Source organism: Polypterus senegalus, chromosome 3, assembly GCF_016835505.1.
Source record: "Polypterus senegalus isolate Bchr_013 chromosome 3, ASM1683550v1, whole genome shotgun sequence".
Classification (NCBI taxonomy): Eukaryota; Metazoa; Chordata; class Cladistia; order Polypteriformes; family Polypteridae; genus Polypterus; species Polypterus senegalus.
The window spans coordinates 73,737,783-73,751,787 of NC_053156.1; the positions used below are offsets into that span (position 1 = coordinate 73,737,783).

General features: G+C 37.3%; 1 protein-coding gene across 1 annotated transcript; it reads right to left on the reverse strand.

The window, feature by feature from the left end:
• Positions 1-285: 285 nt before the first annotated feature.
• Positions 286-10,966, reverse strand: LOC120525309. The gene is made up of 7 exons (XM_039747495.1): positions 10,871-10,966; positions 6,105-6,274; positions 5,138-5,252; positions 4,229-4,575; positions 3,701-3,915; positions 2,687-2,843; positions 286-684 (listed from the first exon to the last, which is right to left on the reverse strand). The coding sequence occupies exons 2-5, from the start codon at positions 6,271-6,273 to the stop codon at positions 3,857-3,859; spliced, it is 690 nt and encodes a 229-aa protein (XP_039603429.1). The 5' UTR covers position 6,274; positions 10,871-10,966; the 3' UTR covers positions 286-684; positions 2,687-2,843; positions 3,701-3,856.
• Between the last annotated feature and the right edge of the window lie 3,039 nt (positions 10,967-14,005).

Consider the following 14,005-nt stretch of genomic DNA (forward strand, 5'->3'; position numbering starts at 1 on the left):
AACTAAATAAGGTCTCAAAATGATTCTACAGAGATGCTAGCTTACTTCAACTCCAGTTGAGTTGGCAGTGTATACCTTTGTTGGTGGCACTTTCCAAATACATAACATGTGGAAAAAAAACAAACAAGAAAAAAACCAGCAACTCATGACATAATTTATAGCAATATCACCTAAAGGCCCTGTTGAGTTAAATAGTATTTTCTACATAGAATTTAAGTGTCTAGTATTAAAAGTTAAGAGAAAAATAACTCAATGACAACTTTTATTATATAACTGGTTTATTTATTGTCTTGTCATGTAAACTCAGTGCAGTTGCATGGATCAAAAGCTGTAACTACAATTACAAACAAACATATTAATACAGTATATTGAGTATTTAACAGTTCAAATATCCAGTAACATGGTTAAAATATAGAAATATAAAATGAACACATTTGCACAAAAGTGTAGGATGCAAGTACAAAAATGACAAAATCTACCCAAAATAGTAAAAACAACAATAAACTTGACTACTAAAGTGTATTTACATCAGTCCTGATTCAGAAGGCACTGCTGCCTGCACTCTCCTGCAGCGCTCCTTGCGACCACCACCACGGTCAGATGCCAAATTGAACCATTTAATGGCAAATTTATTAATGTCCACATCTGTAGCTTTGGCTGCCACTTGACTCTGGTGAACTCCACCTACAAGCAAACACAGAAAAATAATTATCAGAAACATTAAATGGCAAACAGTTGCTTTAAGGCAGGGGTTCTCAACGTCGGTCCTGGTCCTGTCGCTGCAGGTTTTTGTTCCAACCAGCTTCTGTTTTTAATTGAACTCCTGGGCTAATTAAGTGAACTGATATTTCCCAAGTTCTGTGTTTAAGGAACAATATATTGATTAGAAAACTAAGTTTGCTAAAAAAATATATATATATTAAAATGTACCAAGCAGTTATATAGGAATAATGTATTTTTTTTCTTTTTAATAGTATTTTCATGTTGGTTTTCATCCTTGGTGTTCCAATTGTTTAATTAATCCATTATTTACTAATTAGTGTGTCTGACTCTAAAGTAGCTGCAGCCTTTGATTATTCAGTGTTGTTTGCCTGGGTGTCTGCTCTGCTCGTTTTAAGTTGTCATTAATAAGATACAATGAAGGGGGACAAACTGCACAGAGAAAGGGCAAAATATAATGAAATCAACAAAAGAGAGTTAAGCATTTAAATCTATAGCAAAAGCAGAAATATTTATAAATGTCTTATAAATGTAAAAATCATGCTGCTATGCTTTTCTGAATGTCGAATAAAAGAAAAAAAAAAACCTGCCAATTAAATGAGATCAGTGCTATCAGGTGTTGTCACTGATTAGGAATCTGGTTGGAACAAAAACCAGTAGCCACAGGGGGTCCCCAGGACCGACGTGGAAAACCCCTGCTTTAAGGCATTTTCCACTAATAGAAATGGTGAAATAAGGGTTGGCACTTGCACTACTGCAGCGTTTCTCAACCTTTAAGTATTTGCAACCCAAGTTTTCATAACAGTTTTAATCACGCCCCTCTAACGTTTTTTTGAAAGGAGCCCACCAATACCAATTTGTTCTTTTTTTTAATTCATGATATATCATAGATGCATATTTTATTATCCCTGCTTAACTGATTGACATTTATCTAACTCTATATTTATTGTTCTAGCATCAGAATGTAGTTTAAGTTAATTTGTTTTGGTTTCAATAAATGTATTTTTCATATTTTCAATTCTTGTTTTCTTTTTCTCACATCTTTGTGTCCCCCATTTTGTTACTTCGCACCTCCCTTGGTGGGCCCGCCTCAGAGTTTGAGAACCACTGCACTACTGCATAATCACCAAACAGCAACATGTTTTGAATACAGGAGAAGCAAGTTTGACTAATGATATGAAATCATTTATGCTTGATTTTAGTGAACTTATTTTTAATACTGATCAATGAAGGCTGTGTACAGATTGTGGGCTGACTTTTTTTGTAGAGTTAGTGTAAAAATATTCAATATGGAAATATTGACAATTCAATTGTAAGGTTGAATTAAGATTGCAGTTTTTCTCTAATTCTTTACTTATTATTTGGGGTTGTGGATAAAATAGTGCAATTAGCTCATTTTAAATATATGATTCTTTGTTATAAATGCATAAAAACCTGAAACCCACTCTTAATGCTCTTTCTTGATGTACAGGAAACTCCAAGTACTCCTAAGAATGTGGCAGGAGTTTTAGAAGGAGCAGAAAGTGTTAGATAGACACCTGGAAAAATATTTTATTTAATAATTGCTATTTTCCAGAAATCTGAAATACTTAGGCTATATCTTAAAATATGTCATTTTCTAATCTGCTTAATTCAGACCAGGGTCATGGGGGGGCTGGAGGCTTACCAGCTGGCTTTGGGGCACATTCAGGAACAAACCCTGGACAGGAAACCCATCTAATCGCAGGGTGAGCACACACAAAGGCCATTTTACAATACACTGAACCTATATGCCTTTGAACAGTGGGTGGAAACTTGAGCAGACACAGGGAGAACATGCAAACTCCACACAGAGAGGACCCAGGAGGCAAACCCTGGTCTCCTTACTGCAAGTCAGCAGCACTATCACTGAGCCACCAGAGGCATAAAATGTAATATCTTACTACAATTAGACTAATCTCATATAGTTGGATTTCTTGATACTTACGCATAATAAGAGTTTTGGTTGCCAGTTGACTGAAGGCCCATTTTTCATTCACTCCCTTCCAGTTTATCTTTTTTACATCATCTCCAAAAATATGTGAAAGAATATTCCAAGTGACACGCTTGGTATCTTGTCCTCCGATAGATGCCAGTACAGAAATCTACAAGGACAAAAGATAATATACAGGCAGTGACTTTAGAATTAAAATACTAAAATATATGCATAAACAGCATTAATGGTCACTCTGAAGTATGTCTTTTGACTTTGATGTGATTATTGGCATTCTGACAAATATTGCTGAAAAGTTACACTTTCCAAAGTAAAAAGAAAAACAGCTGAATATTCGTTTCAACTTAAACTGTAATTCAATCCAGTAGACATTAATTTTGTAATAATAATAGTACTGTATATAACAAAGGAAGCACAAAATTCATGGATTGTAATGTTCAGAAAGCTCAAATGACATCATTTATATTTTCAACTCTTGTTATTGTAAAAGGAATTTTTCTTGTAACTGTAGGACACTGTAGAGCTATTAAATATTTTTCTAAACATAGTCCCTTACACAATAAACATCCTGTAACAGATAACCCACCTAACAGCTAAAACAACTATATTAGTGCAAATTTTGGATGACACTTATGTAAATATTACATCCCCATGCACAAATAATTGTAAAGTCACATGGGTATTGTGTGTAAAACATACAGTACTTACCCATTATAAATAATTACTAAAGAAAAAAAAAATGCAGACAGACTTATTTCAGACATTCTACCTATGTCATGCCATACCTTATAACTAATTTAGAAACATAAAATATTTTCCATTGAGAAATAACTGATTCTACAGTTTCTTATGTTGCCTATGTTATGTTGCATATAATGTGTAGATTTGGTCTTGTCCTATTATGTACAAAAGAATTAGTAACTGTTTAAAATTATAACAAAATCCAAGTGAATATTTTAAATTAAACAAAATCAGAATCATAACAAAGTCTAGCTTTGCAATCCATACCATGTTCTTTTTCTTCAAAGCATTGGTTGGTTGTTTCAACCAGGCCTCAAAGTCATCCACTTTCTCCAATGATTGTAAAGGAAACTGCACCTCCTCAGGCATATCAGGTGAGCATTCAATGTTTAGCCGCCCAGATAGTGAACTGATCATGACAGCCTATTGTGACAGCTGGTGCTTCACATGTTCGAGCAATGTGAGGATATGAAGATCTGCAGCTGAAAAATAAATACCAACAAAATATAAAAAGGATACTATTCATTTGAATACTTTGAAAAGGCAATGAATCCTACTCTTGCACTTTGAAGCAAACATAACTCTCATATATGTTAAAACAACATCCTTTGGAACATATAAACTTTAACATCTTAAAAACCAAAACACTAAAAATCAAGGAATATACTGGCACAAAATGAACAGGACAACAAATACCATTGCATAACTAATAACTTGTTGAATTAAGCTCCGATATGTTCAAACGTTTGTTGAATATGTGAAACAAGTACAGTCAATGTTCTGATCATAACTTACCAGTACAAGGTATTGGTTCTGTTCCACATTGACCCACTCTGTAAGTAGGCTTGAAGAGTTCAGAAGTATTTTTCATTTTTGGAAGGCTCGTGGAAATTTGTTGAGATGTATTTTCAGAGAGCAATAGTGACTGGTAAGGAGGTGGCACCCGAAGCAAAGAATGTGGTGGTGAGCGACAAGGTGGCACAGATGGTAAAGGTGGTGATGGTACCCGAGGTGCAGAATGTGGGGAGAACATGCAAGGTCCAGTTGACTGTTGAGGTTTTGAAAATCTTGTCAAGGGAATTTTTGTTTTATTAGCCAAGTCTTCATGTTCACTTTCATAGTCAGTGTCACCATAGTAGTGGCTGTTTACAGAAGATTAAATGTTGTGATAGTTATTCTTCTTCAAAAGAATGTTACACAATACAAAACAAAGTTTTGGGGACCGTCCCCATATATTGTCGTCCAGACAATTAAAGAAAAGAGTGATTCAAAGTCTCAGAACAAAACAATGAACAGTTTTCTTGAGTCAGAATGGCGAATTTATACAGGAAAAGGATTATGGGACAGGAAATGGTTGGCAAGAAGTGACGTTGAAAACAGGAACCGGAAACAACGTCATCATGATGGGACGGAAATGAGGTGGATTGATGGAGCGGAAGGGCGTCATCTTGGTGGGCCGGAAGTGACGTCGTCGCGGCCATTTTGGAATCTGGATGTGGAGGAATTATTTTTCTTCAGGTTTTCTGTTGAGCAAAAGAGATTCAGGTAAGTACCACGTGACAACCCTCTATCTCGCAATGTTTCACTCACCTTTAGGCTCTTTGACTGCCTCCTAATCGCACATGTGTGACAATGTGCATATATTACTCAAAACAAAAGTTTCATACATTCAATAAAACACAGGTAAAGATGAATCAAACTTACATTGGTTTAGGTGCTCTTTTCACCCTGCCTATATCCTCCTGATCATCTGAATCCAATTCTGAAGTTTGACACGTCAAAGACTTCTTCATCCCTTGCCATGCAGACATGTAATCTCCTAAAAGCATTTCAAAAAGTTAATATCAGGTGATGTAAACAATGTGCAATATAACATTATCACTTCTGTGATCTTTTAAATCACTACAACCTAGGCCCCACTTACACCTAGCATTCACATATTTTCTTTTTTTGTAATTGCATCACAGTTTGATAGCATTTAACCACCAAAGTGAAACTAGGAAAAATTGTAAGAGACCTATGTGAGAAAGTAAGATTAGATTTCAATTTGGATAAATGTAATCACTAGAGGGCGGCACGGTGGCGCAGTGAATAGCACTGCTGCATCGTTGTTAGGAGACCCGGGTTCGCTTCTCAGGTCCTCCCTGCGTGGAGTTTGCATGTTCTCCCCGTGTCTGCGTGGGTTTCCTCCCACATTCCAAAGACATGCAGGTTAGGTGCATTGGCGATTCTGAATTGTCCCTAGTGTGTGGATATGTGCGTGTGCAGTGTGGTGGGCTGGCGACCTGCCCAGGGTTTGTTTCCTGCCTTGCAGCCTGTGTTGGCTGGGATTGGCTCCAGCAGACCCCCCGTGACCCTATAGTTAGGATATAGCGGGTTGGATGATGGGTGGATAATCACTAGAGTTGCATGTTAATGAAAGGTGTGAACTAGGCCCTGATTTCTCATGAACACTAGTATGAACGTATAAAGGTTGTTGGAAATGAGGCTTGGAGACAGTGAAAAAAATCACATGATTACAACATGAAAATAAGGCCTTAGACAAATGTTTGTTGCTTTTCTATTAAAAAAAAACGAACATAGCAAGAAACCAATATTTTACAGCAATATTTCTCTGGTGAAAGGGATTAAGTCGGGGACATACGACTCGTATCTTGAACATTTCAATTACCGTAGGACTTTAGTACTCTAACGTCATGCTTGGTCCAGTCAGGGCCTGGTTCCTCAGCATATCTTGCTGTTTTATAATTTGGCCAAAAGGCTGTGCCATCACTGTACCAAGACTGTGGTATAACAGACACAGCTTTTTGTTCATCTAAAAACTGAACTATCAGAAACATCCTGCAAAAGAAAAAAAAGACAATGCTTAAAATAAACATAATATTTACATGTTGCACACAAAATTCATTATCCAAACAGCAGGTGATACCACCTAGCACATCCTCATCCCTCATTTTAATAAAACCAAGAATGCTTTTTTGACTATGGATTAAAGATAAGCTTTGTATTGTAGTTTGCAGTGTGCAGCAAATTTACCCATTAACCATAGAAAAAAATATTTATACACAAATGAAAATGATATATAACAAAGTACAGTGTGACGTGTATAAATACATCAACAGTACAGTACTTACAAAATGTAAACGTGATTCCATTTGTGCTGACTGATGAACAAGTAGAACAATCAAAAATGCTATTTACATACAATAACTGTTGGATTTAATATTTTTGAGAATGAAGTAAAGGTATCACTACAGAACCTACTCTGTGGGGCAGAACTATGCACTTTTGACTGATGGCTGACACATTTGCATACTTGATTGTTTTGGATATCTGAGAGATGCAATATATATTTAGGAAGTCTGACTTAAATGGATAGGTAAAAAAGAAAGACTTCTTCAAAAACACCTTGTACACAACATAGACTTGTTCACTGGATTCAACAATATTGTATATCATGCATACATCATCACCTATAATGAAGACATTATCCGTTGCTGAAACTTTAATAACCCATTGTTCACAACGCATTTGCCGGTACTGTCGAAGTACAGAAAGTCCATCTGGAACTGGTCCAACATAATGTGGTTTTTCCAAAGACTTTGATACCAGACCAGTGGGTGTGCAAGCAGTTCGCTCAGACAGTCTTCGGACAATCTGAGCAAGTGGATGTTCAGGCTTTCTCACAAGTTTCTTAAGTCTTTGGAGGTGGTTTTCATAAGGGAAAGATGAAAAGCAGTCTAAGGAGCCATGCCACTGTACATCCAGAGGAAGATGGACTAAACAATGTATATTGTATACAAGCTGATCTTTGCCATAAATCTCACCAAAATGGTTCACAAATGTTTGAAGCAATGTTTGAGTATACTGACAGTAGAATGAAGAAAGCACGGGACTCACTAAAATTGAGATGGCAGAGAACAACAGCATGAAGTTGCTATACATTCTGTTATCCAGGAATGAACACAGAACAACAGGGCCTGTGTAAAGTAGAAACAGTCTAAATTCTGTTGCTTTCCAGCGGTCAATTTCTTTCAGTGTCCTGGGTTTCTGGGCAAATTCCACTGGTATACAAGGTCGCAAATCATTTAAACGGTCAGATAATCTAGTAATAATGTTTGCAGGTAATTGAACATTTAGAGGACCTCTGAGCCAAATATTTAACAATTTCCTGACAACCCCCAAACAAACCAAATGCATGTAATCAACTGGAAACTGTGATACCATGCCAATGCTTGTTCCTTGAAAAGCATGCAAGCCGAACTGATGATGTTCTTCATCAAGTTTTTGTGAAAAAGATTCATCTGTTCTGAGTGTGTATTCAGTTAAAGGAAAAGTCATCCTATTGTTGACATACTGCCCTCGCTGTGCACATTTGTCACATCCATGATATCCATTATGTGCTTTTGTGTTCTTTAATAAAGCCCTGGCAGGTGTGTCACACACAACAGAATCTACTTTCAGAAAGAGCAATTTGCCATTAAAAGAAAACCCATTTTCTAATTCTCTTAACCCGGTAACAAAATCTTTCATAAACTTCTCAGATGACTTTGGTTTGTTTTGTCCACAAAATAGTCCAATAACAACCGGCACTTTCATAGGAAGGTTGAGGAGAAGTCCCAAAATAGACCAAAGCTGAATGCTAGCGCTTTTAAATAAGGGCAACCCATCCACATTGATCTGCAACTTCAGGGTAAAGCCTTCTGTGACTGAACTTATGGTATCTGACACAATTTTACCGATTGAAGGAAGGTACCAAAATAGTAATAATGGCCACCAACCTTATTCCGAATAGAATACCCACTTTTAGTATTGAGGAGAGTTCTTGCATCTTTTGGGAGTTCAGGATGATAAAGTCTCAACAGCCCTAAAAGTGCTGTTAGAGCAACAAGAGATATTCCAAAGGTTAAAGCCCAGTTACAAATACTGTCACTGAGGCTACATGGGTCTTCTAAATTCTCATCAGAATGCAGATCCAAATCGGACTCATCCTCAGAAAAGTCTGCTGACTGAGGACATGCAAAAATGTCTGCTGTGTTGTCTATATAAATACCCTCATTCTGAACATCCTCATTCTCCACTTCACTTCCATTTTGAAATTCATTTTGCTCCACTCTCTCCTCATTTACAAGATCACCTTCCTCCATCCTTTCCCCATTCCTAATTCTGAATGCAAAGTTAAATCTGCAGTTCTCCCTCATTTGCTGAAGTCTCCTATCAACATCTCTGCGTGCTCTCCGTCTGAGGGTTGAACCCGGTACCACAGAATCAGCCATTTCTCACTGCTGATCACCACGATGCATGAACTGCAGGTCATAAATATACACAGAAAGAAATAGTAAAAAGTATGTTTAACATGTTATTGTAAGATATTGTGTGTGTAACTCTGTGTACACACTTCGTACTGGTAAGCAAATATGTAAATAATGTTTGAGCTAGCTAAAAAAGCAGCTTACATTATTTAATTCAAATATAAACCAGCAACAGTATTTTTTTGTTAAATTTAAGCTTGGGCTGCACACCAAACCCACTGAATAGCATGCTAAAAAATATACATGTCTTAAAAACAAAGGATGATTTTTACTGTCAATTTGATAAAAATAAAAAACATTCAAGTGATGTCTCCAGATCTGCACTAGAATTCCACATTTTAATTTATACCTATATATATATATATATATATATATATATATATATATATATATATATATATATATATATATATATATATATATATATATATATATACAAACATTAAATGCTGTTATCTTTACTGTAGACATTAAAACAAAAATAGCCTTGGTGCCCTGTCCCGGATTTGTTCCTGCCTTTGGCCCAATACTAATTGGAATAGGATCCAGCAGCTCATGCAACCCTGGTTTCCATTAAGTGAATAAGAAAATGACAAAAATAGCTACTACCTATCAGCAATAATGCAAGAGGTAATGAAATAACGACTACTACTGCAGATGATCCTTGCTTAAATAAAGCAGATCAACAAACACAATTAATAGCTTTTTAAATGTGTACCAGGATTAGACAAAAGCCACCACAAATAATAAATGAAATCATTACTGACAGGTAAATGTCTCCATATCACTTAAATTGTCAGTCAGTCATTTTCTAACATGATGAGCAGTGTTGTGGGGGTTGCTGGAGCCTATCTCAGCTAGTATAGGGTGCAAAGCAGGAACAAACCCTGGATAGGGTGCCAGTGCATTGCAGGGTGAACAAACACACAAACCATACACTAGGGACAATTTATTTTATCCACCTAATCTGCATGTCTGTGGACTGTGGGAGAAAACTGGAGCACCCAGTGGAAACCCATGTAGACATGGGGAGAACATGCAAACTCCACAGAGAGAGGACCTGGGATGTAAACCCTGCGGTCTCTTTACTGCGAGGCAGCACTCCTGCAATGCCATCCTCACTTAAATTGTAACCTATATCACTTAAATTGCAATATGACAAAAAAGATACTAATTAATTTACAAGGATTTTTTTTTTATTACTTAGCAGAAGCCAGCAAGATATCATATATGTGAATATATATTTACCAGTCTAATTTGAATATTCACAGCCATTAATTTTAAAAGGACAGAGAAAATACATGTAATGTACAGATTATGCTTGACAAATGTTGCTAGTTAAAGTATATATCCCCATCAGGATTCTGCAAAAATATTTTAAATAAAAAGACATTAACGTTAGTACTTTTTGTATCTAAATTAAATAAAACGTTTATATATTTTTATCATGTAATTTTTGTACAAATATTAGGAGTGCAACCTGAATCCTAGCACTTTATTAAAGCGAAGAACTCAGAAAAAGACTAAACTGTGTAACCTTTCATGAACTAAACCGACACTGAAAAGTTTAAAACAAACTACCACAGGCGTAGGTCCGTTGAATTAAAAGTGTTTCGTGACCGGTTCGCCTAAACCACATTTCCCCGTATTGGCTAGACGAACACCCAACCCTCTTTTCTCAGCTCTGACGGACGGTCGTGCTCGATTCACTAGTAGGTCCTCTTACATGCCCCCCAATTAGATGATTCACGAACGTAACCCTCTCCAGCGGTCGCGAAGCCACTTACATGGGAAAAACAAAAAGGTTAGAAAACAATGTTTTAAATCAGTTTTTGTTTTCCTCTAGCGTATCTGAAATAAGCCCACGTTCAACACAAAACGTTTAATAAATAATTTTGAACACAGCGCCTACTAACCCTTATTTGGTGGAGCCTAAAATATTCAGCACATGAATTTAACATCGTGGCCTAAATATGTACAAATACTAAAAATGATTATAGTGACATGTTAACATTTCACCTTAACCTGCTATGATAGCGACACATTAAAAATAATTAGCAAAGCTAACTATATGTAAAAAGCTTCTGAACTTCTCACAACTTTTAAAAATGAATTTTTGACTCACTTCCTCCCAAAACAATTCCTTTGTCTGTAAAAGTTTTCAGACTGCTCGTTGTGGCTCGCAAATTTGAGCGCGAACTCAAAACATAAGCGTGTTACGCTCACGTTAACTTAAGCTCTTGCGGAAAGAGAGTGAACTGTCAATTAATGTACATGACGAAATGTTGGCGGATCCATTTGTCCCTCCCACAAAAGCACGAACTGAGCTTGCCGGAATAGGGACGGATCTGTTATGGAGTTAAAAAAAGAATGTGACTGCTGTACGACTTTGCCATGTTGTGGCCAAATCTGTTCCTGAATCAGCTGCTGTCGGGGTATGGTCTTCCTATATCTATGCGTGTTCTTTTTTCCTTCTCTTATAGTAGTTCAGATACATGCGTCAGGATAACTGGGAATCGTAAAGCCTTGACTCACTATGACTGTGTGTCCTCTGAAACACTGATGCGATCGCAAAGGCTCCTTGTTTTCACACCAGTGCTGCTGGGGTATTCTTTTCCTCTCTCTAATTTAAGAATACAAAAAATCTATTAATCATGTGCCTATAAAATACAATTTTTTTACAACATATGTGAATTCAATTCTTCTACGATTTTACTCTGAATAAAGCTCCACTGACCAAGAATTGCCTTCATTTTTTTTACCTAATATTATCAGTTTTAGTGCCTTTTTAAACCATTTATAAAAAAAATGCATAGATGAAAGAATTAAAGGTTGAATTTTTGTAGGATAACCAGTAAACAATTTCAAAAAGCAATGAAGGAACTGAAAAATTAATAGAAGGGTTAATAGTTATGCAGAAAAAAGAAGGTGACCAGCAAAAAAGTAAAACTCCAACAATGATTGCCAGTGTTTTTGCTGCCTTTGTTTCTCTTTTCCTTGAATCTTCATTTCTGTGTTCATTTGTTTGTCGTAAAGATTTTGCCTCCTTTGATGCAACCATTTAAATCTTCACTTAGATTCCAATTATAATAGATGCAGTTATATAAAAAGAAATTATTGAAGAAATTCTTGTTGAAACTTCATTATGAATTGCATTACAGCTTCCTACACAATAATTGTTCTTATCATGTGTATTTTCTTACGGTTTTATACTGAGTTCTGCAAATCCATAAACAGCTGCTAGAGACCAGCAAAGGAAAATCGTTGTTTTTAGAAGGACTACTGTAAATTTTGACATATACTTCAAAGGATGGCAAATTGCATATTAGCGGTCAATAGAAATCAAGAAAAGATGCAAAACAAATTAGGAGGTCTGTAATACTATGAAATTTACTGAGGAGATCCATCAAAATACCAACATTTTTCAACAGTTCTGATCGCACTGGGTGGCATTACCAGTCCTCCAAGAAGTAAGTCAGCAACTGCTAAAGAAAGCGTCATAAAGTTTGTCGGTATATGAAGCTGCTTGAAATGAGCGATAGTAATGATGACCAAACTGTTCCCAGACACAGTGAAGAGAACTACTGTGCATAATACTAAATATATAGGAATATGCAAGTTTGTAGAGTAAGTTTGTCTCTCACATGAGTTTTTTAATGATCTGAAACATAACTGGCAGTTATTTAAAGTTGCAGGTTGATTCATATTCATGAGTCACATTCAAGACTGTAATGCACTTGATTTGCTCCAGCTGGAAAAGAATGAAATGTCATATCATAGCATCAGTATTTCTAATAATTTAACTATATACTATGAAAACGTAGCTTTGCACAATATTTACATTAAGGTTTTTAACATATACAGTGTAACCTCAGTTCACGACCAAAAAGTTTGCCAAACTTTTGTCTCGTTTCACAACCACACACTTGGTATACGAACAAGCCAGTTTCCCCTTTCGATTTGTGCGCCGATGATTTCCGCATGTGTTGCATTGTTCTCGGTCAGACTGCCTGCCTGCAGCTGACAGAGAGAGAGAGAGAAACAGAGCTAGCTAAGTGCCTGCTGGGGAGGGGGAGGGGGAGATTGCTGCACGTGTTTGCCTGCCTGTGCCGGGGGGTGGAGTTGGAGGTATGGTTCGCGTGCACGTACTGCCTGCCTTCTGCATAGGAGGAGGGGGGGTACAGCTGAGACTCTCTCTCTGAGAAGCAGGCAGTACGTGCACGCAAACCATCCCCCCAACTCCACCCCCCGGCACAGGCAGGCAGGCAGGCTGAGAGATTAAGAGAAAGAGAGAAAGCGAGCAAGCCGGGTCCTGTTCATTGTTCTGAGTCAGACGTGCACTCTCTTTGTGCTCTACAGTATTTGGTGTGCTTTTGCAGTTAACTATGGCTTCTAAGCAAGTGAAGAGTGGTGAGAAGAAAGTTTTGAAGAAAATTGAAATTGAAGTAAAGAAAGAAATTACAAGAGGTGGAAAAACTGTTTACCAGTTTACTCATTTACCAATTTGAGAACCCTCATGCTTTCAAGCAGCATAATGTAAACAAAGTCAGACTGCCAGTAATGTGGAGGGCAAACACGAAGGGTTGGGTCACAAGGACTTTCTTTTTGGAATGGCTGCATGAGGCTTTCGCTCCCACCAGCTAAACAGCTAAAAACACCAGAAACCCAAGAAATCACAAAAGAGAAAACACCTGAAGGAAAACATTTCATGCCAGAACTCGACTCATGCAAGGTTAGTTTTTTTGGTGGTTTTTGTATTACGGATTTTTCAAAAGTTAATTTTTCAGTTTGTAGCGTGAATTGTTGCAATGTTACTGTTCTCTTTTTTCAAATGTTCCTTTTTTTTCCGCTGTGCTTAAAACTAATTTTAAAAAAAGTGTTTACAGCGATCGGGCTGTAAGGCTATTAGCATGAACTCCTGCAATGTTTTTTGATTGCTTGTGGTTGGTTTTTAAATTAAAGTTCAGACTTGTTCAAATGTTCCCATCTGTTCAGAGAGAGAGAGAGAGAGAGAGAGAGCGAGCAAGGGTGTGCTGCTGACAGAGGGGGGAACGGGGTGTGTGTGCTACAGAGAGAGAAAGCGAGCGCGTGCTGCTGACAGGTGTGTGTGTGTGCTACAGAGTAAGAGATAGCACGAGCAAGCGCGTGCCGCTGACAAAGGGGGTCTGACAGTGGGTGGGTGCGCTTTAGAGAGAGAAAGCGAGCCCGTGCTGCTGAAGGGGAGGGATCGTGTGCTACAGAGAGAGAGAGAGCGCGAGCG